Source organism: Lissotriton helveticus, chromosome 3_1 (genome assembly GCF_964261635.1).
Source record: "Lissotriton helveticus chromosome 3_1, aLisHel1.1, whole genome shotgun sequence".
NCBI lineage: Eukaryota > Metazoa > Chordata > Amphibia > Caudata > Salamandridae > Lissotriton > Lissotriton helveticus.
Window position 1 is genome coordinate 1,653,106,804 of NC_136061.1, and position 23,177 is coordinate 1,653,129,980.

At 51.7% G+C, this 23,177-nt stretch overlaps 1 protein-coding gene across 1 annotated transcript in view; it reads left to right on the plus strand.

Annotated features, from left to right (window-relative positions):
* The window catches only part of LOC144823688 (protein mono-ADP-ribosyltransferase PARP14-like), a 924,605-nt gene that overhangs the window by 368,347 nt on the left and 533,081 nt on the right, over positions 1-23,177 (plus strand). Inside the window, exon 9 of the mRNA XM_078682423.1 lies at positions 16,602-16,823. Coding sequence (XP_078538549.1) covers positions 16,602-16,823 — 222 coding nt within the window. The remainder of the gene's footprint in view (positions 1-16,601; positions 16,824-23,177) is intronic.

Consider the following 23,177-nt stretch of genomic DNA (forward strand, 5'->3'; position numbering starts at 1 on the left):
ATTCAGCCTATTTACAAAACAGGCAACATCTGTCTCTCTTCAGAGTTCCTGCAATTAAAGCGTTTATGGAAGGACTAAAAAGAATAATCCCACCCAGGTAACCACCTTCCCCTGTGTGGAACTTAAATATTGTCCTAACAAGACTCATGGGACCCCCTTTCGAGCCTCTACATAAACTGCAGTTCCTAACATGGAAAACTGCTTTCCTCGTTGCCATTACCTCTCTCAGAAGAGTAAGTCAGATACAAGCTTTCACTATACAAGAACCATTTTTTCAAATACATCCTAACAAAGTGGTTCCTATATCTAATCCAAAATTTCTTCCAAAAGTCATCACTCCTTTTCACCTAAACCAGTCCGTAGAGTTACCGGTGTTTTTCCAAGACCCAGACTCTGTAGCGGAAAGTGCTTTACACACATTAGATGTTAAGAGAGCTCTCTTGTACTAGATAGATGGAACTAAATCCTTTCGGAAGACAAAACAACTGTTTGTCGCTTTCTCTCCTCCGCACAAAGGCAACCCCATCTCTAAAGGCGGGATTGCGAGATGGATTGTAAAGTGTATACAAATATGCTATATAAAAGCTAACTGACATTAACAGTTCCTCCTAGAGCACACTCCACTCGCAAACTAGGAGCCTCTATGGCTTTCCTAGGAAACATACCCCTAGAGGACATATGTAAAGCAGCAACATGGTCTACACCACACACCTTCACGAAACACTATTGTGTTGATGTGCAAGCCAAGCTGCAAGCTGCAGTAGGCCAAGCTGTCCTTAAAACTCTATTTCAAACCACTGCAACGGATACAAGCGACCACCACTAGGGGAGACACTGCTGCACAATCGATGCTAAGTGTACAATCTGCAGCTCATATGCCTCGAACGGAATATGCTACTTACCAGTATGCATCTGTTTTTGGCATGCAGAGCTGCAGAGTTGTACACGCCCTCCCGCCTCCCCGGGACTTGTATCCGTTCCAGTTTTCATCTTACTTAGATGCACACGCATGGACATCCCTTTCCCTTTACTTCTACTGACTCCATCATTTCCCATCATGGCGAAAAACAATCTAAGGATGGAGCCGATGCCCATGCGCAGTATTGTCCACGGGAGGTGTCACCTATCTCGGGACTAACAAAGACTTCTTCCAAGAAGACAACAACCTGCAATAATCCGAACCCAACACCAGGTGGCGATCTAATGCTAAGTGTACAACTCTGCAGCTCTACATGCCAAGAACAGATGCATACTGGTAAGTAGCATTTTCCTTTCTAAAGAAAGAAAAAAAATCCTGATTGAGGAGGAACTTGTTGTATGTTGTACTGGGGACAAAAGACAAACCCTCACTGAGGATTGCTACTTCTTCTTCACTCAATTGGTGATTAGAGAGGTTAAAAATTGGGATCGCATCTGTGAGGGAACCTGATGTATCTCTATTCACCTCCAATATTGCTGATTCCGTGTTCGCATGTACTGCTGTGGAGGTGGTCGGTCTGTTTCGCGATAGTTCCCTATTTGGTCTCTGGTACCGCATCCTGCCTCTGTTCTGTCCTCTCCCTAAAAAAGGGGACTGTTGGTAATTCTGATTTTATTCGAATTGTCTTCCTTGGGCTGGGGGTTGATGCTGGAACTATTGGTTTTGTTCCACTTGTGTACCTCCTCTTGATCTATAATTAAGTGTTTGGCCCTCTGGTGTGTTGGTGTTATCTCCTTCTGAATCTGATGAATATGTGTCTGAGAAGGTGATTCGTTGCCTTTTGGGATTGTATTGGTACTGAGATGTCTGTTCTTATTGCCACTCTTGGTAGTAATTGGGCCTCAAATGATCGGATCCAGTCCGGGGCTGTTCCATGTATGCCTGCATCGTGTAGTCTGGCGACTAGTGTGCGGTGGGAGACGGTGTGGAAGGCCGCTGATAGGTCCAGTAGGATGAGGGCTGTGAAGTGGCCTTGGTCTAGGAGGGTGCGGATGTCGTCTGTGGCGGCGAGTAGGGCGGGCTCTGTGCTGTGGTTGCTTCGGAATCCGGATTGGGATGGGTCGAGGACGGCGTTCTCTTCAATGAATCGTGTCACTTTCCAGTTGACTGTTTACTCTGTAACTTTGGTTGCGAAGGGGAGAAGCGAGATGGGACGATAGTTCTTGAGGTTGGTGGGGTCAGCTGTGGGCTTCTTGAGCAGGGGTCTGACTTTTTCGAGCTTTCAGTCGTCTGGGAAGGTGCCTGTTTTGAACATGGGGTTGATGGTGTGTTGTAGTTCGGATGCAATGGCGGCCGCGGCTCTGTGGTAGATGTGAGGGGGGCAGGGGTCGGTGGGGGGCCCCGAGTGGATGCTTTTCATGGTCAAGGGTGTGTCTTCGGCCGTGATCGGTGTCCAGTTGGAGATGGTGGGATGGCTGGTGTTTCTAGGGGGCCGTCTGTGGCGCCTGGTCGATGAAGTTGTCATAGAGGTTTTTGATCTTTAGGTGGAAATAGGTTCCAAGCTTGTCGCAGAGGTCTTGGGATGGGGTGATGTCTGTGGCATCGCTTTATGGGTTGGTGAATTCTTGAATGACACTGAAAAGTTCCTTTGAGTTGGTGGAGTTCCTCTTGGTGGCTCTGCAGTGAAAACCATTTTACATTTTGCTGTCTCACTAATTTACAAAACTAGAATACCATATCACATGTTTCCAGTGTTGCAGTATTTCCAGTGGCGCCAACTGCAAGCCACAATTCAACCTGATATGTAGCACATTTAAAGTAATCCACTATAAACATAGGGAGTACCATTGCACTACTCAAAATCTGTATATATTCTGTGTGACAGTTCTGTCTAAGTGATGCCACACATATGTCAATTGTTGTTACTATTCATAGTGCTCTGACATCTCATGGTTAGAGTACACTTTGTAAAAATGGAAAGTTAATAGAGGGCCGAGAGGCACTCGTATGTAATGGGACTGCTACCTACTAGGTCTGTAGAGGTACTACCCCCCCCCCCCTCCACCCCCTCCCACTCCCCCGGCCACCGATGAGGATGTTATAAGATAGACCACAACTCAATAGACTACAACATAGCATCACTTGATGCGGAGTGGCGGAAGTAATTGCTCCTATGGTGACAGCCTTGGTTAACGATTCTTTACAATCAGGCGTGATGCCTCACCAATGGAAACACGCAAAGCTTCTCCCTCTGATTAAAAAAACCCTTGACAGATCCTCTGATTCCCTCTAATGACCGACCCATCTCCCTGCTCCCAGCATTAGATAAGGTCTGTGAGAAGGCTGCTTTCAGACAGCTGGAGAAGTTCGTGGAGTCCTTCGGGGCGCTTCACCCTGCCCAATCTGGCTTCCGAACTTCTTTTAGCACCGAGACTGCGCTCGTGGAGGTCACCGATGCCATTAGAGAATGTCTGGACGGGGGCGGCAGGGCGGCTCTGATTTTATTGGACCTCTCTGCCGCGTTTGACACGGTACCCCATTCCCAGCTCCTCTCTAGGCTGTCGGATGTTGGCATCACGGGCGCAGCCTTAAGCTGGGTTAAATCTTTTCTCACAGACCGCTTCCAACAAGTATGGATGCCCCCCTTCCACTCATCCAACAATAAGGTGAAAACAGGAGTCCCCCAGGGGTCCACTTTGAGCCCCCTGCTTTTTAATGTTTATATGACCCCTCTCATTTCCTGGCAGAGAGTTTGGGTGCCAAAATAATGGCCTACGCCGATGACACCCAACTTCTCTTCACATGGGACGATGGTGACCTTCATACGGAGGGTGTCCAGCAATGCCTGTCCTTGGTATTTGCATGGCTTGCCCAGGCCAGCCTCAAGTGTAATGAGGACAAGTCTGAAATACTCCTGTACGGCCAATTCCCGGTGGCCTTTAAAGAATCATTCTGGCCCAAATGATCACCATGCCCGAAGGGTGACTGTGGGATTGCAAAAAACCTGGGGATTTGGTTCGGAGCTGATCTGTGCTTTCGCGAACAAATCACGAGGTTGGCGGGTACATGTTTTGGCACCCTAACCACCCTCAGGAAGTTTTTCCCTCTCCTCCCCCAAGTTGCAAAAGAAGCAGTAGCCAGGGCACTTATACTCTCACGCCTGGACTACTCTAATGCCCTTTATATCGGTGCCCCAGACTTTCTGATTCGCAAATTGCAAGTGGTCCAGAACGCGACAGTGAGGCTCCTCTTTGATATCCCCAGGAGGCTAAGCGTGCGCAAGCAGCTCTGCGAACTCCACTGGCTTCCTGTCCCCCAAAGAGTGCGCTTCAAGGCCCTGGTACTGGCCCACAAAGCTTTACATGCCCCGTGCCCATCCTACTTAAGGGCCAGATTTGCGTTTTACCAGCCAACACGTCAGTTGCGATCGGCCACCCTTAAACATGTGGTGATCCCTAGGTTCAAGAGGGTTCGTCTAGGTGGCCAATCTCTGGCGGTTAGAGCTGCCTCCTTGTGGAACAACTTACCGGACGCTCTGAGGCACACGCCGAACTTGACTAGTTTAAAAAAACTTTTCAAAACTCATCTATTTCAGCAAGCGTTCTAGCTCCACTGTTCTCAGCTGACACTATGTCTCTCTTCCGCGCCAGGACAGTCTTGACTAACAGTGCGTGTTACAAATCAATATATAACTAGGGCGCCCGGTTTTATGGTATTTATTTTTTTGCCATTTCCGTCTGTATTTATCCATATTTATTTTTTGGGCATTTTTTCTGCATTTATCTGCATTTATTTTTGCCACAAGCAAAAGATGAAGCTGTAGCTAGTATTTTTCCACATTCATTTCAGTCCCCAAAAACACAGACACAAGAGCCGAGGGAACAACAAACTAAATGGCAACAAACTCAACACACAACGATCACAATGCAAAAGGGACACCACAAGCCACCAGGCTGCAGACAGACATGGGGTTAAGTGTGCGTCCAGCTACAAAAGTTGGATCCAGGACTAGTTGTTGCAGACCCAGAACATGAGATAACATAGGCTAATGTTTTCCCAACATTCTGGGCCTGACCACATTATTTCGGACAGTCCTCAGCACATACAATCATCACTCACCATTGAACACTGTACAGGCACATGCAGCAGAGGAAGGGCCTATTGAGAGACCGCTTAACTCCAGGTATTTGCAATAGAAGGTGTTCTCGGGGTAATGAGAGATAAAGTTTTAAGCTGGGGAATATTGTTATCAAATATAGGAGTGGAAACAGTGACTGGGGCAACGCAAAACCTCACACCTCTTACAGGCTGCACCTGTCTACTTAACTATCGAGTACTCTCAATTTGAGAATTTCTGTTTTCCTCTGTGTAACTGCGTTTGCGCACTAACGTTTATTAACATTTTTTTAAACAAAATGTGTACATGTAGAACACCAGCCCTTAATGTAAAACAAATGCTACTTGGCCAAAAACTATTCATCCTGCAGGGTATTATTAGCATTATAAAAAACACAGTGCTGTTCAGTGTCATCACAACATGGTTGCCGAATTTAAAGTGTGGATACCGAATGTGTAACGGATCCTGACATGAAATGACTGATGCCATTTCAGTTGAGTAAAGTGTTAAGATTTCTGGCCTGCTTCCACACAAATACAGACCTAGTCCGACCTTACGGCGTATTCGGTCCCTGGGCAAACAGACTGAATTACTTCTTACATGCATCTAATAAGGCGGACTATTTTCACACTGTATTTAACAACACCTGTATGGTGGCAGGACTTCAGACAATGTCAAGCACGTATCTTGTGGCCGATGAGCTAGTGTGTTTGCCCACTGCCACTCTGGGCTGGCAGACACTTGGTTCATGGGACTGCAAGATGGAGGCGGTAAATGGTTCTGAAAACGTTTCAAATTTCTCCTAATTTTGGTAAAGTTAACAATTTGCACAACGCTGCTTGTGACATTCTCTCACATTTCATGACAGAATTTCTGTGACTCATCAATGATGTCAGGCGTCATGAAATGTGATGTGGTCACTTGCATGATTTCCAGGTATTGCTGGTGCTCTCGGTGCAATGTGTGCTTGCGGGCCTTTCATTGGTGGTGGCAGAGTCGAGACACGTCCACTCCAATGTGCACGTGGTGGTTTAGCGGTGTCTGTAAGGAAGAAGAACATTGGCAAAGAGGGCCCTTTATTTTTCATGGAACAACCCTCGGCCATTAAATACACAGTACAAGGTAATAGCACCCTGTAAAGTATGAAAGGCATTTTAAACCTTTACAGTTGAGTTTACGCAAATTGTTTTACAGCTCTGGAAATAGCTAGCACAAACCACAACAATGAGATAAAACAGGCTTCGGTGTGGTTGTCAGTGTTTGATTTTCGAGTGGCTGTTGGACTTGGGCCTTGTGGCAGGTTCACCCCTGAACTTTTTTGCCTTGAAGTGTAGTGATTTCTGGTCTTTGCGCACTTTGACACTGTGGCGCAGTGTAAAGTGCGTGCTCTCCCTGAGTGCGTGTGTGAGATTGGCCTGCCCTCCCATAGGAATGCATGGGGAATGTCTGTGTCCCTGGTAGTTCCTGATGCGTGAGGTGTGCATGGTCAAGTTTGGTATGTGTGAACTCGGGGGAGTGAATGCTGCGAGATGGTGTATGCAGCATGTATGTGTCTAGAAGGGAAGTGCTACTTCTGGACATTGAGATATGTGTGCAGTGAGGGTGCTGGAGCGTGATTGGCTGGAGCTGGCTGGCATGCCAGGCTCCAGGAAGTCTGGATGGGTCTGCCCGGTGGTGAGTGTGAGATTAGCATGAGTGATGTGTGGGAGGAGTGTACCTGTGTCCTGGATGGGCTGGGTTTTCCCCACACAATGCTGGCTCCGCCCCCCTGTGGTGTGACTGATGACCCTAGCCTCCCCAGTGAATGAAATGGGTGGTTGGGCCATCAAGAGTAATCAAGAACCAGCTGCGACTGGTTCCGCCCCCACCCTGCCCTTAGACAAAGGATTTGTCTGTATAAAAAGAGGCTGTGACCTCTTGAAAAATGTTCTTGTTTGCCAACTTGAAACTACCAGGGGCGTGTTGCTGCTTGGGCCCAGGGGAAGGCTTGCCTCCCTGGGCCCTGCCCAGCCCCTGGATGCCTTCTCCCTCTGGGGTCTTTCTGCCCTGCCTTGATGCCCTGGAGGACTTTTCTCTGCTGTGCTTGTCTCTGGACTTGTGGGGCTTCTTTGCCCTGCCCAGCTCCTGGATGCCAGAGGGACTGTTGCTGGACTTTTGGTTGCCATAGCGCTTGGGAGCGCTGTATTTTACCCTCCAAGCGCCTGAAAGTCCTTTCTTTCCCCTCCTAGCGCAAGGAGCGCTTTTATTGCCTTATAGCGCTTGAGGGCGCTGTGTAGTTCCCTAGCGCTCGGAGCGCTTCATTTTTTGCTTTTGCCCGATTTTCATGGTGTTCATGCACGGGTGCCACCCCGCTTGTCAGAGCCCTAGCGGGTGCCACCCCGCTATTTAAGTTGTATTTCGAGGGTGCCACCCCTCGCTATGGCCCCGAGAAGTCACCGCCGCAGCCGCGGGCAAAACCAGGAAGTCAGGCGGCATCGCGCCTGACTGTAGGCGGGACTTCCGGTTTGCCGGAGGAAGTCCCGCCCGCCGCCGTGCTCTAATTGGCCAGGGCGCCCGGCCGGAGAAGAGGAGCCCGGAGCCTTAAGGGTTCCACTTTCCAAGCCCCGGTCCCGAGATGGGGGACCGGGTGAAGATGCCCCCCCCTCCCCTCCTGGAGCCGGATGTTTCGTGTTGGGGCTCCCAGGAGTGAGGGGAGCCCCAGAGGCGAAGTCCTGCGCTGCCCCCAGTGAGGGGACACAAAGAGAATGGACGCCCGGAGCCCGGTAAGGAGAGGGGCCTCGGGGCTGTCCTGATTGTTCTTTGAGCGGCCCCACATGATAGCGGGCCGCTTCCACGATGTGGCCATATCTGTCTCCAGGGGCAGAGTGATCCCTAGAGCCCGAGTGGCTCCCACCTGTTTTTGGCCCCATTCTTCATAGAGCCAGAGGGCTCCATTGTTGGGGGAGAGTTCTTTCTTGGAGGAGCCAGAGTGCTCCAGGGGACACATGAATGTGATTCTAGAGCCAGAGGGCTCCAACGATGGGCAAGTGTTTGTGCCTAGTAGGCTCCCAGCTGCGCAGCATTTGTGGTGGTGGAGCCAGAGTGCTCCAAGGGGCCCAGTTCTTCAAGAGCCTAGAGGGCTCCCACGTCTTGGCGCATCTTTGTCCCAGAGGGCTAGTAAGAGCCCTGTCGCAGTTCTGTTTCCAGCTGCCCAGCAAGTAGTGGGCAGCTGCACCGCGTAGGCCTTTCTTTTCTAGGGACATGTTCTGGACTTTAGGAGTGAGGCGCACTCCTTCATCCCTGGCCTTTCCCCAGCTGCGCAGCACTTAGTGCCAGCTGCAGCGTTTAGGCCCCCTGTTCTGTCCCTCAACTGCCCAGCAAGTAGTGGGCAGCTGCTGCGTTTAGGTTCTGGCGCAGTGGCGCAACCTGGACTTTGTGAGTTCTGCGCTAAAGGTTTAGATGCTGTTATGATCTATGTCCTATTGCTTTTGGGTGTTAGGAAATGTACAATGTGTAGTATGTTTTGCGCACCCTGTGTTCTGCATCTCTGAATGTGTTGTTGATACATTATGTGCCCTGTTCCTTACATCGCTGAATGTAGGTTCTGCATCATGTGTTTTGTCCCCAGGTCTATGCCCCTACTTGTATTGTGATACTGAGGTGGTTGTTCTTGCTAGTGCAGGTGGTGCTAGTAAGGTCCTGGTTCCCTGCGTGACCTGTTCCTAGGGTGGTTAGGATTGCGTAGGGGGGACTTACCAGTTACCAGTGGGTACTGGTTTTGTGCTTTATGTCCTATTTTGTGTTACAGTGATCTTCTGTTATAAGTGATCCCAAGGGCTTGATACTGAGCTTGCCCCCTGACCAGAGTCCCAGGACCAGTGGACTCTATGGTGCCTTCCCTGCCAAATTGCTGGGACTTGTCTGATCTCCCTTGGCCCCTGGGGCCTCGCTGAAGTGTGCCTCGCTCGTTCCCCTCGGCAGCTCGTGCCGGCAGCCCGTCCAAGCCTCGAGCAGCGCCGCTCTCCCCTGAGCCGCGCCGCTTCGCTGGGTCGCCCGCATCCTGCCTCCCCCTCCTCTTCTGAGCCGCACACATTGGTCGCCCCAGAGAAACGCTTGTACCGTGCCGGCAGCCCGTCCAAGCCTCGAGCAGCGCCGCTCTCCCCTGAGCCGCGCCGCTTCGCTGGGTCGCCCGCTCAAGCTTACTAAGGAGGTCACTCGCATTATCCCGTGCAACCAGGATGGAAGGTACTGTCTGATAGGCTATGTTCTAAGTTCTAGGCCTACAAGTATTGTATGGTTACTTCTAAAAGTGCTGATTCCTGACAGTGGTCCAGGTGGCCCTGTCTTGTAATATCCCCTGTAAATTCTGCCCGTGCCTCTGGCACATTGTAAAGTGTGTGTTTTATCTCATGTGTTTTGGTGTAATACAAAGGCTATTTTTATATAACCTTGTGTGGAGTTTCCTTTGTGGTGGGCCTTTGGGTGTTGTTGCTGGGGTGCGTGCGCAAATACTTAACTTACATCGCCTCCGAGTTTAGCCTTGCTGCTCGCGCCACGTTACCTAGAGGGTGAGCAGGGGTTATCTTGGCGTGTAACTCCCTTGCCCTGACTTGGAAGTGGTGGTCTCTGACTGACTTTGGCGCAAGCCCTGGCCAGCCAGGGGTCCCATTTCCAACATTGGCGGCAAGCGGTGAGGATAAGGATTTGTGTTTGCGTTGTACCACAGTAGCGGCTGGCTGCACCACAAAACTCTGCATTTTAGATAAAAACATTTTGGGGATTATTGTTTGTTTGCTGAAAATGTCATTTCTGTGGAAATGTGTTTCTTGTGCACTTTGAGTTAGGTGTCCCTAGCTCGGGAGGGTAGATCATCCCCCTAAGTGCAGTGTGTTTTCTGGATTCACCAGAAGGGTGGGATCCAGTGGTGGCAGCATAAGTGTGTCCAATGCATGTGTCCCCCGTCCCTGCCCTGGAGTAATGGTACCTGTGTCAAGTGTGGTCAGGTTGAGAAGTCAGGGGTGGTAGAAACTGCCTTACCAGTCTGGGGAGGGGTGTGTGTGGATGAATGGTGTGTGGCACTGGACGTGTTTGTAAGTTCTCTGGATGGGGAGCTTGCTGAATGCTTGTTTTGTTCAGATACCTAAAGTCCTGTGTGTTGAACTTTTCCCAAGAACGTCTGCAGATAGTGGAGCCTGCTTTTTGATTTCTGTGGTCTGTTGAGAGACAGAATTTTAGAGTTGGTAATGTTCTGGGAGGAGAGAGGCATAGGGGATGGAGTGATTCCAAAAGGAGTGTCTGAGGTGTCTTCCAGCCCAGCGTGGTGGAAGAGGTTCAGTGTAGCCCAGCTAGGTCTCGGTGTAGGGGCTCACGTCCTGTCTCAAGAGGAGAAGGAGTGGGTGGGACTGCATGTCTCCAGGTGCCCGAAACCCAGTGTCAGAGCCTGGAATGTTTCTGAAGGGAACATCAGGTCGGGGGCCTAGGCTGTACCAATAGGTCATTTGAGGAGGATCTTCCAGAGTGTCTGGAGAACGTGGAACCTCTGTAACCAGGGTTCCAGTAGTTCTGGTGTCTGGCAGTACCACTCCAGTTGGGAGGGTGCAGAAGTCCAGATGGAGGGGTGCGAGGGGGATAGGTTCCCCAGTGGAAGAACCAGTGGGTCAGGGGCCAACCAGAAGGGTTGTGTCGCCAGGGAGTAACCATGGTGATGCCACTTCTGTCCTGAGTGTCAGGCAGACTTGTACACGACACATTAGTTATGTGTCACCCTCAAGGAAGTCCTGGTGCGCCAGGCATCTGACCAAAGGGTACGTCCCTCGGTTGGGGAGCCAGTAGCCGGTGTTTCCGGATCTGGACGTAAGGGCAACTGTATGTAGTGTCCTGAAGTTACAAGAGGGAACTCCTGCCTGAAGAGAAGGAACCGGGTAAGCTGCAGTGGTTGCCTTGCTGCGGAAGGAGGAGAGAAAGTCTTAGATTTTTGTTTCCAACTTGTAGAAGTCCTGGTGCGCCAGGCATCTAACCAAAGGGTAGCGTCCCTAGGTTAGGGAGCCAGGTTCAGGTGTTGCCTGTCCTGGACGGCAGGGTGACTGTAGCCAGTATCCTGGCCGGTTTGTCTTCTAGGGGTACCCCTGTGAACACAGGTGGGGCTCATCTTAAGTGAAGAGACCCTGTGTTTCCCAGAAGGGGTGGTACAGGCCTAGCGGGGATCTTTAGGGTTCTTGGCTGAGGGTTGTGGTACTACCCTGAGAGCAGGTGGGGCCTACCTTAAGTGGAGGGACCCTGTTCTACAGTGGGAGGGTGCAGAACTCTGGAAGGGGGTCAGAGGGAGTCTGACCCCTGTGCATCCGGTGAATTTGAATCCCAGGTGGTAAACCAGTTAAGGGAGCTGTGACTCGGTCATGACCAGCCTGGTGTCCTGAAGGCACCGCACTGAGCCGCGTCCGCCTTCGGCCGCGCAGTCTATGCCGCTCGCCGTCCCCGTCTCGACGCGGTCCGCGAGCCGCCGCCTGCGCCGCATCTGGCAACCCGCAAAGTGCAACGCCTTACTACACCGTTCTTGTGCTGGTCTGACTGTGGTCACGGCTGCTGAGGAAGTCAGGTCCTAAACTGGTGGGAGAGTTGTGTTCTGGAGGGTGCTTCAGAAGTAGAGGTAGGGTGGGGCATTCTTGCCCGTGACCTCTGGTCAGCCTGAGGGTGCGGACCCTAGGTTGAAGGATCAGTGGTAGTTTGGAACTACACTGAGAAAGGGAGTGGAGAATGGCTGGTGTAGGCCAGGGGTTACTACCCCCCACTCTGTGGATTGGCAAGGACCAGTGGTATCTAGGTGGCCTAGGGCCTGGTCCTAGCCGTGGACAGCTAAGGAGTACCAGTGGGGTAGCCTAGTTGGGCCTGTTTTTTTTAAAGTATGGGCTTGTCTTATGGATCAACGTGGCGTCGAACCGGAGGGTGTCCCTGCAGTGCGGGCCCGCGTCCGTGTTCTATCGCCCCAAGCAGGGAAGTCCATCACAGTGGTGATTGGCCTACCCTGCGTTTTGGCTGGAAGGGGGTTGTGTTGGACTTGGGCCTTGTGGCAGGTTCACCCCTGAACTTTTTTGCCTTGAAGTGTAGTGATTTCTGGTCTTTGCGCACTTTGACACTGTGGCGCAGTGTAAAGTGCGTGCTCTCCCTGAGTGCGTGTGTGAGATTGGCCTGCCCTCCCATAGGAATGCATGGGGAATGTCTGTGTCCCTGGTAGTTCCTGATGCGTGAGGTGTGCATGGTCAAGTTTGGTATGTGTGAACTCGGGGGAGTGAATGCTGCGAGATGGTGTATGCAGCATGTATGTGTCTAGAAGGGAAGTGCTACTTCTGGACATTGAGATATGTGTGCAGTGAGGGTGCTGGAGCGTGATTGGCTGGAGCTGGCTGGCATGCCAGGCTCCAGGAAGTCTGGATGGGTCTGCCCGGTGGTGAGTGTGAGATTAGCATGAGTGATGTGTGGGAGGAGTGTACCTGTGTCCTGGATGGGCTGGGTTTTCCCCACACAATGCTGGCTCCGCCCCCCTGTGGTGTGACTGATGACCCTAGCCTCCCCAGTGAATGAAATGGGTGGTTGGGCCATCAAGAGTACTCAAGAACCAGCTGCGACTGGTTCCGCCCCCACCCTGCCCTTAGACAAAGGATTTGTCTGTATAAAAAGAGGCTGTGACCTCTTGAAAAATGTTCTTGTTTGCCAACTTGAAACTACCAGGGGCGTGTTGCTGCTTGGGCCCAGGGGAAGGCTTGCCTCCCTGGGCCCTGCCCAGCCCCTGGATGCCTTCTCCCTCTGGGGTCTTTCTGCCCTGCCTTGATGCCCTGGAGGACTTTTCTCTGCTGTGCTTGTCTCTGGACTTGTGGGGCTTCTTTGCCCTGCCCAGCTCCTGGATGCCAGAGGCACTGTTGCTGGACTTTTGGTTGCCATAGCGCTTGGGAGCGCTGTATTTTACCCTCCAAGCGCCTGAAAGTCCTTTCTTTCCCCTCCTAGCGCAAGGAGCGCTTTTATTGCCTTATAGCGCTTGAGGGCGCTGTGTAGTTCCCTAGCGCTCGGAGCGCTTCATTTTTTGCTTTTGCCCGATTTTCATGGTGTTCATGCACGGGTGCCACCCCGCTTGTCAGAGCCCTAGCGGGTGCCACCCCGCTATTTAAGTTGTATTTCGAGGGTGCCACCCCTCGCTATGGCCCCGAGAAGTCACCGCCGCAGCCGCGGGCAAAACCAGGAAGTCAGGCGGCATCGCGCCTGACTGTAGGCGGGACTTCCGGTTTGCCGGAGGAAGTCCCGCCCGCCGCCGTGCTCTAATTGGCCAGGGCGCCCGGCCGGAGAAGAGGAGCCCGGAGCCTTAAGGGTTCCACTTTCCAAGCCCCGGTCCCGAGATGGGGGACCGGGTGAAGATGCCCCCCCCTCCCCTCCTGGAGCCGGATGTTTCGTGTTGGGGCTCCCAGGAGTGAGGGGAGCCCCAGAGGCGAAGTCCTGCGCTGCCCCCAGTGAGGGGACACAGAGAGAATGGACGCCCGGAGCCCGGTAAGGAGAGGGGCCTCGGGGCTGTCCTGATTGTTCTTTGAGCGGCCCCACATGATAGCGGGCCGCTCCCACGATGTGGCCATATCTGTCTCCAGGGGCAGAGTGATCCCTAGAGCCCGAGTGGCTCCCACCTGTTTTTGGCCCCATTCTTCATAGAGCCAGAGGGCTCCATTGTTGGGGGAGAGTTCTTTCTTGGAGGAGCCAGAGTGCTCCAGGGGACACATGAATGTGATTCTAGAGCCAGAGGGCTCCAACGATGGGCAAGTGTTTGTGCCTAGTAGGCTCCCAGCTGCGCAGCATTTGTGGTGGTGGAGCCAGAGTGCTCCAAGGGGCCCAGTTCTTCAAGAGCCTAGAGGGCTCCCACGTCTTGGCGCATCTTTGTCCCAGAGGGCTAGTAAGAGCCCTGTCGCAGTTCTGTTTCCAGCTGCCCAGCAAGTAGTGGGCAGCTGCACCGCGTAGGCCTTTCTTTTCTAGGGACATGTTCTGGACTTTAGGAGTGAGGCGCACTCCTTCATCCCTGGCCTTTCCCCAGCTGTGCAGCACTTAGTGCCAGCTGCAGCGTTTAGGCCCCCTGTTCTGTCCCTCAGCTGCCCAGCAAGTAGTGGGCAGCTGCTACGTTTAGGTTCTGGCGCAGTGGCGCAACCTGGACTTTGTGAGTTCTGCGCTAAAGGTTTAGATGCTGTTATGATCTATGTCCTATTGCTTTTGGGTGTTAGGAAATGTACAATGTGTAGTATGTTTTGCGCACCCTGTGTTCTGCACCTCTGAATGTGTTGTTGATACATTATGTGCCCTGTTCCTTACACCGCTGAATGTAGGTTCTGCATCATGTGTTTTGTCCCCAGGTCTATGCCCCTACTTGTATTGTGATACTGAGGTGGTTGTTCTTGCTAGTGCAGGTGGTGCTAGTAAGGTCCTGCTTCCCTGTGTGACCTGTTCCTAGGGTGGTTAGGATTGCGTAGGGGGGACTTACCAGTTACCAGTGGGTACTGGTTTTGTGCTTTATGTCCTATTTTGTGTTACAGTGATCTTCTGTTATAAGTGATCCCAAGGGCTTGATACTGAGCTTGCCCCCTGACCAGAGTCCCATGACCAGTGGACTCTATGGTGCCTTCCCTGCCAAATTGCTGGGACTTGTCTGATCTCCCTTGGCCCCTGGGGCCTCGCTGAAGTGTGCCTCGCTCGTTCCCCTCGGCAGCTCGTGCCGGCAGCCCGTCCAAGCCTCGAGCAGCGCCGCTCTCCCCTGAGCCGCGCCGCTTCGCTGGGTCGCCCGCATCCTGCCTCCCCCTCCTCTTCTGAGCCGCACACATTGGTCGCCCCAGAGAAACGCTTGTACCGTGCCGGCAGCCCGTCCAAGCCTCGAGCAGCGCCGCTCTCCCCTGAGCCGCGCCGCTTCGCTGGGTCGCCCGCTCAAGCCTACTAAGGAGGTCACTCGCATTATCCCGTGCAACCAGGATGGAAGGTACTGTCTGATAGGCTATGTTCTAAGTTCTAGGCCTACAAGTATTGTATGGTTACTTCTAAAAGTGCTGATTCCTGACAGTGGTCCAGGTGGCCCTGTCTTGTAATATCCCCTGTAAATTCTGCCCGTGCCTCTGGCACATTGTAAAGTGTGTGTTTTATCTAATGTGTTTTGGTGTAATACAAAGGCTATTTTTATATAACCTTGTGTGGAGTTTCCTTTGTGGTGGGCCTTTGGGTGTTGTTGCTGGGGTGCGTGCGCAAATACTTAACTTACATCGCCTCCGAGTTTAGCCTTGCTGCTCGCGCCACGTTACCTAGAGGGTGAGCAGGGGTTATCTTGGCGTGTAACTCCCTTGCCCTGACTTGGAAGTGGTGGTCTCTGACTGACTTTGGCGCAAGCCCTGGCCAGCCAGGGGTCCCATTTCCAACAGTGGCCTATTCCCCTTTTTATGGAGATTGATGACACAGGTTGCCTTCCTTTGGCGCTGCATGTGTAACACCTCATTGATGGCTCGCTAATGTGCCCTGCCAAGAATCCTTTGTTTTGCGGGGTGTGCGCTAAGAAGAATTTCAGGGGGGGGAGGGGGCCTGATTCTCCCAGCAATATGCAGAGCGGAGATGCAGGGACGCTATGAAGTGAAGGGGTGAGAAAACACAACAAAGCCTCGTTACTAAATAAATGGTCTTTTAAAGACCTCTGAAGTACTTGTGCGGCTGTGTGCGACTCTGTGTGCTCTTTGAGCCCCATGGGACATTAATCTGTCCCCTGAGGCCACAGAAAGAGACTTGTCAACAGATGCTGAGTTCAAAAGAAGGGCTGGGGCGGCAACAAAAGGAACAGGTGCATGGCAACTTTGGGCTAAAGCACGGCTATTTCCTAGTATTTTCCCGTTTTTACATATAAATACAGACAAAGGAAAAATTGTTTTCCGTCTGTATTTATATGTAAAAATCCGTTTAAACGGAAAACCAGGAGCCCTATATATAACATAACATAACTTGAAAACGCCCCCAAGAAGGCTGACTCTGCCTTGTTCTCCTTTTCTCACTCTAGTTTCGCGCGTTTATGCTTTGTTGCAATATTGAGGGTGTTCACAATTTTAATTAGCTGCCCTAGCAGCAGAACACTGGTATCCAAAATTGTAGGTAAACGATTTTTTTTTCTGAGTACCTATGATCAATGAGATTCCATGTTCTCAGTTCTCCAAAATGGTCTTAGACCCATTGTTGGTTCAGCCTTCTAGTGTAAACGAGAAATTTAGAAGCTAGAGGATAATGCAAAATACTGTCTGCTAATCCTATGTTCTGCCTTTTGTCTTTGAAAAATGTTGATTAATCCAGAATCTTTCATGTCTCAGGGATATCTTAGCTGCTTCATCAAGTGAAAGAATGAGTAAAATAACAAAACGTGTGTAGGTGGGCAACAAGATAGCAGATAGAAGCAACCAATGGAGCGCATTTTGTAGGCAATGTTAATAAAAGTAAGAGTCATAGATTTGCAGCTATATATAATTCTTAGTAACCATTTCAGATGTATGCCGATAACCTTTACAGAAATATTCCTAATAGTGCGTCATTTGTTTCTTGTAGGAACTCCGAGACCTTATCAAAGAATGCTTGAAGCGCACTGAAAGTAAGCATTTCAAATCAATTACTTTCCCAGCAATTGGAACTGGAAATTTAGGTTTTCCTAAACCTATAGTTGCTGCTTCGATGTTTGCGCAAGTCATCAAATCGAGTAAGAAAAAGAATTTCCGGAACCTTCAGGAAGTTCACTTTATGCTGCATCCAACAGATACGGATAATATAACGGTAATGATCTGCATATCATTATTGGTAACTTTAATACTTCTGTAGCTCAATTCTTTGATCCTTGGCCACACTACAAAGGCTTGCAGTTGATTTTGTTGGGGATTTTTAGCCTGAGAGAACTAAATGTGTGCACACACCTAGAGCTGACATGCAGTCAGGAAATCCTGTAGATCTTTCACAATTAATGTATACGTGCACTTTCTATGCAAAGTTTGATAATGGGGTCTGATATTGGGTAGATTAGTTAACTGAGCAACAGAAAGATTGTGATTTGCCCAGGTTTACGTCATTTAAGTAAGCCAGGATCTGAAAGAGACACGTTAGTGATAGATTCCTTACCTTAGAATTACCCCCAGGCATCAGACTGGATCCGGAAAGTTTTCAGTAACAGTCGGAAGGTGACGTTGTAAGGCTCCATGTCCGTCGTAGGTGTCGTGATCACCGGGATGATGTCGCAGCTACTACTTAGATGCCGCCCTCGCGCGCTGACGTCAGTTCTTTCTTTTTCCGTGCCAGCAAGTGTAGATCGGGAGAGAGCGGTACCCCTAGTCAATTTCTGGCTGAGTTTTTTGGGTCTTTTTGTCTCTTTGACTCCTGGTGTATAGGGATGCCCGGTTTCAAGTCTTGCTGGGCTTGTCCGCGCATGATGTTGGTGACATATTCGCACCGCGAGTGCCTCTTCTGTCTAGGGCGCGACCACGACCCCACGTCATGCCCCGACTGCCGAGCCATGGTTCAGAAAACTTTGCGGGAGCAGTCCCGAAAGTTGCTTGAGGCCCGGGAGTTGGCTCCGTGCCGTTCAAGGTCTCGGTCCCGTGGGAGGTCGAGGGACCGGTGGCGGAGCCGCCACCATCGTTCGACGAAGTCTTCGCACTTGGGTCAGGTAAGACGAAGTAAAAGAAGTCAAAGAAGCGTCGTCGCTCTTCGCCTACCCCTAGCCTGTCGTGCGACATGGCTGAGGGTGCGGGTGGGGCCACCCCTGCGGCTCCGGTCGAGCCTACGCAGTTGCCGACGGCCTACGTGCCTTTCCCGGGACCGTCGGCGACTCCGGCCCAGCTGCAGGACTTCCTGTCTGCTATGGCCTCCTCTTTGGCCCGTCTGACCCCGCCGGTGCGCCTTCGGGCACCTCGGGCCCGACTAGGGGTCCTCGCCGGCTCCAGCCCCGTCGTCGCTGACCGCTTCAGCCACTGCACCGCGACCCCCCCCGTGGATCCATGCCTGGATCCCTGCGGAGCGGATGGCGGTTGACCTCATACGACCTCCACCCACGCCTTAGGCACCGGTGGCGTCGACCGGACTCCCAGCTTTCACCCAGACATGGAGACAGTGCCGGACCGGTGTCGACCAATGCTGATTCAGCTGCTGATGGGGACTTTCTATTTCCTCCGCAGTTTTTGGAGGACAACGAGGACTGGGAGGGGTCTGAAGACCCTCTCGCAACCCAATGCGAGTTAGACCCGGACTGGTCAGAGGAATTGTAGGACACAGGTGATCTGGATTTCGTTCCAGAACCTGGCGCACTGTCTCCTTCTACCGTGGCTACGGAGGTGGTTGGTACTTATTCAGTGGTGTTGCGTAAGGCAGCTGAGGCTCTCCACCTCGTGCTTACTACAGTGGCCGTTAGAACTAACCTCCTAACAGAAGTGCTTTGGCCAGCGGCTTCCTCTGCGGAGCTGCTGCTGCCCTTTAATGATGCACTGACAGACGTTCTTTTGGGCACCTGGTCCAGGCCCAATACAGGGGCTCTTGTGGATAGAAACGTGGCCCGACGACATCGCCCGGCCCCGGGTGACCCCATTTTCCTCTCCCAACATCCTACCTCTGAGAGCTTGGTTGTCCAAGCCTCTGCATCCCCGAGCGCATTCCCTTCTGCACCTCCGGACAGGGAATCAAAGAAACTGGAGCAGTTTGGGAAGAATATTTTCTCTTCCGCCAGTTCATGGTTGCGGTCTGTGAACACTGCATGTCTCTTGGGCCGTTATTCCCACTCTGTGTGGGATACGGTGGCACAGATGCTGCCTCAGTGTCCGGAGGAGGCCCGGACAATGCTCATTCAAGCTATTGCTAAGGGGAGTGATGCAATCAAGTTCACGATTCGTTGTGGCCTTGACCCCGCCAACTGGCTTGGCAGAGCAATTTCACGAAACTGGCGCTGCACCGTCACGCCTGGCTGAGGACGACTGGCTTTTCAGGGGATGTCCAGATTACTCTGATGGACATGCCCTTTGATGGCACTCGCCTTTTTGGCAACAAGGCGGATAGTGCGTTGGAGCGCTTTAAGGACTCGCGAGCTACGGCTAAGTCCTTAGGCCTGTCGGTCACGCGCATTCCTTCGGCTTCTGCCTTTCGCGGTCAAGGAAGAGACGCTCAAACACGTTTTTTTTTTTGTTTTTTTTTAGAGCCACAGGCCTGCGCATCAACAGTCTCAGCGCAGGTGAGGACGTTAGACTTGCCGAGGTGGGTCACAGGGTCCGCAGGCGGGTCAGTCCACCACCTCCCCTGCCACCACTGCCTCCAAACCTTCCTAGTCCGGTCTTTCAGGCCCACCAAATGCCAGTGGGCGGCAGGATTCGCCATCACCTCCCCCACTGGTGCACCATTACTTCAGACAGGTGCGTTTTACAGATAGTCCGAAGGGGCTATTCTCTCCCCTTCGAGACTACCCCTTCAGCCATGCCACCTCAGTACCGTCGCATGTGGGGGGAATCACTTGCCACTTCTCCAGCAGGAAGTTGCGGCCCTCTTGGCCAAGAGGGCCATCAGACGCATTGCGACGCCAGAAGTGGGTTGTGGTTGATATTCCCACAACTTCCTGGTTCCAAAGAAGGACAAGGGCCTGCGTCCTGTCTTAGACCTTTGGAACGTCAACCGCTTCCTCCGGAAGGAGTAGTTCAAGATGCTCACATTTGCACAGGTCTTGTCTGCCCTAGACCCGCAAGACTGGATGGTAGCCTTAGACTTGCAGGACGCTTACTTTCATATCCCCATCCTGCCGGCCCATCGGCGTTACCTAGGGTACACCGTAGGCCACGAGCACTTTAAGTTCACTGTGCTCCCTTTCAGCCTTACCAGCGCCCCTCGGGTGTTCACGAAAGTGATTGCGGTGGCTGCAGCTCATCTGCGCAGATCAGGGGTTTCAGTCTTCCCCTATCTCAATGACTGGTAGTTGAAGGCGGGCTTGCCCCAGGCAGTCGTCTCCCACCTCCAGACTACAGCCGACCTCCTGCATTTGCTGGGGTTCTCCATCAACGTGCTGAAGTCACATCTGATCCCCTCTCAGAAGCTCCTCTTCATCGCAGCAGTTCTGGACACGGCACAGTTTCGGGACTATCCTCCCGAAAAGGGAGTCCGGGACATTCGGGCTATGATTCTGATCTTTCAGCCCTTGTCCTGGGTTTCGGTCAGGATTATCTTGAGGCTGCTGGGCCTCATAGCCTCCTGCATTGTGCTGATCAATCGTGCCAGATGGGATATGCAGGCTCTGCAGTGGGACCTGAAGTTCCATGGGGCGCAGCATCAGTGGAACCTGTCCGAGTCCGTCCAGATCTCGGAGGGCACTGGACAACAATTGCAGTGGTGGCTCACGAACCAGCATTGGGTCAGCGGCAGATCCTTCTCCATTCCCCAACCGAAGATTACAGTGGTGATGGATGCGTCCCTCCTGGGATGGGGTGGCCACATGGGAGATCAGAGGTCTCTGGTCCCCAGCGGAGTCCAGGCTCCATATCAACTTTCTAGAGCTCCGGGCTATCCTACTTGCACTGAAGGCATTCCTTCCCTTTGTCAAGGGGAGAGTAGTGCAGGTGTTCACAGACAACACCACCACCATGTGGTACTACAACAAGCAAGGCAGGGTGGGGTCGTGGACCTTATGTCAGGAGGCTCTGCGTCTCTGGACATGGCTGGAACATCAAGGCATTTCCTTGGTGCTTCAATATTTGGTGGGTTCTTTGAACGCCAGGGCGGAAGAACTCAGCCGCAGGTGCATGATGGATCACAAATGGCGTCTTCACTCGGAGGTGTCAGTTCTGCGCATTGGAATTTCCAAGGCGGCGCTCGCTCGGCGATGCTTTTCATCGCGAGTGGAGTTGCGGTCTGTTGTACGTCTTTCCGCCTATACCACTTCTGCCCAGAGTGCTAAAGAAGATCAGGTGCAACCGGGCCCAAGTCATTCTTGTGTCTCTGTACTGAGCTCGAAGAGTTTGGTATCCCGCGCTACTCAGTATGAGCGTGGATCTCCCGATCAGACTGCCTCTTCGGGAGGATCTTCTGTAGAAGCAGCAGGGGACGGTCCTCCACTCGAACCTGTCCAGCCTCCACCTCCTTGCGTGGAGATTGAGCGGCGACAGTTGATTCCATTTGACTTGCCTCCTGAAGTCTGTGATGTCATTCTGGCAGCCAGGTGTACCTCCACCAAATCGGTATACACCTGCAGGTGGAACTAATTTGTGGCATGGTGCACAGCAAAGGCTGTGGATCCCCTTTCTGCCCCTCTTTTGGATGTACTTTTGTTCCTTTTAGCCCAGCAGGGCTCTGGTCTGAGCACTATTAAGGGCTACCTTTCTGCAATTTCAGCCTTTCTCACGCTCCCTGATCAGCCCTCTCTTTTCAAGTCCCCTGTTAATAGATTTCTCAATGGCGTTACACAACTTTCCCTCCTACTCCGTTTGTGATGCCACAGTGGGACTTGAATCTAGTTCTTACTTATTTGATGTGTGTTCCTTTTTGAGCCGCTTCACAACTGTCCTCTTCGTTTACTGACTTTAAAGACTGCTTTCCTGGTTGCCATCACCTCCACTAGGCACGTGAGTGAGCTTCAGGCTCTTTCCTGTAAACTTCCTTTTCTGTCGGTTCATCCGGAAAAGGTTGTGCTTTGCACTCGCCCTTCCTTCTTGCCGAAGGTTGTTACTGCCTTCCACATCGGGTAAACTATCACCTTGCCCACTTGTTTTCCGCCTCCGCACCCTTCCAGAGAGGAAGAGAGGCTCCACCGTCTGGACCCAAAACATGCGCTCTCATTTTACCTGAATTGCACACAACAGTTCCGGGTGGATGACCAGCTCTTTGTTGGCTATGTAGGCGCCAAGAAAGGCCGGGCTGTGCACAAGAGGACTATCTCCTGCTTGGTCGTCTTGTTTATCAAAACCTGTTATTCTCTGGCTAAGAAGGAGCCTCCGGTGGGGCTGCGCGCCCATTCTACTAGGGCGACAGCAGCTACTACTGCATTGGGACGTGGTGTCCCCCTGCAAGACATCTGTCAGGCAGCTACGTGGGCCTCGCTGCGCACTTTTACTAAGAATTTATGCCTTGACAGCCAAGTCCGGAGAGACAGCTTCTTTGGCCGTTCTGTTCTCTGTGACTTTCTGGTGTGATCTTGGTTCGCAGACCCACCACCTGGGTCGGTATTGCTGGGGTATCTATTCTAAGGTAAGGAATCTATCACTAACGTGTCTCTTTCAGATGCACAAGTTACTAACCTTAGGTAATGATCTATCTGTAAGAGACATTAGTTAGTTGATAGATTCCTTACTACCCCACCAATCCTCCCCGTTCTGCAAACTCGTTTCTAGTGTTAAGGTCATCCCTTTCAGGGCCCTAGTTTCAATGCACCAGTGGTCAGTATCTTGCATAGCTCTGCGTTCCTGGCGCGGAAAGTCATGTACAGAACTGATGTCGGCGCGTGAGGACGGCGTCTAAGTAGCTGCCGCGACATCATAATCCCGGCGATCACAACGTCTACGTTGGACACGGAGCCGCACGACGCCACCTTCCGACGCGCAGGGTTACTGCTGACAATAACTTTCCAGATCCAGTCTGACGCCTGGGGGTAATTCTAAGGTAAAGAATCTATCACTAGCTAATGTCTCGTACTGATACATTGTTACCGAAGGTAAGTAACTTGTGCATTAGGTCTCTCAGATCTACGGCCAACGGTTTAGCCACTAGACCCCCATTCTATTCAGAGCTTCACACCGTTAGCAGTAGTCTTACCTTCACAACAGATTTAGCATTCATAAACCATTGCACCTTGACAAAGATCACAATAAATTTCTCCTGCACTGGATTTTTCTTTAAGATTCAGATTACTTTTGAAGGGTGTCCCACATTATGCTTTCAATCCTCTTACACATAACATGAAACATGACATTGCTGTATAAATCCTGCGATAAGCATACTTTCCAAAATAAGTAGAATTTATTTTCATCCACACACCCCTGCCCTGTAGTAGTTTCACTCCCATATGTCACCTTATCCAGATTGTTTACTGCTCCGTAGGTGTTCAAAAGACATCCAAAGGGTTTCTGCCACTGTTAACAATGAGTTATACAGGCTTGATACAGGCTTGTGTCCCAC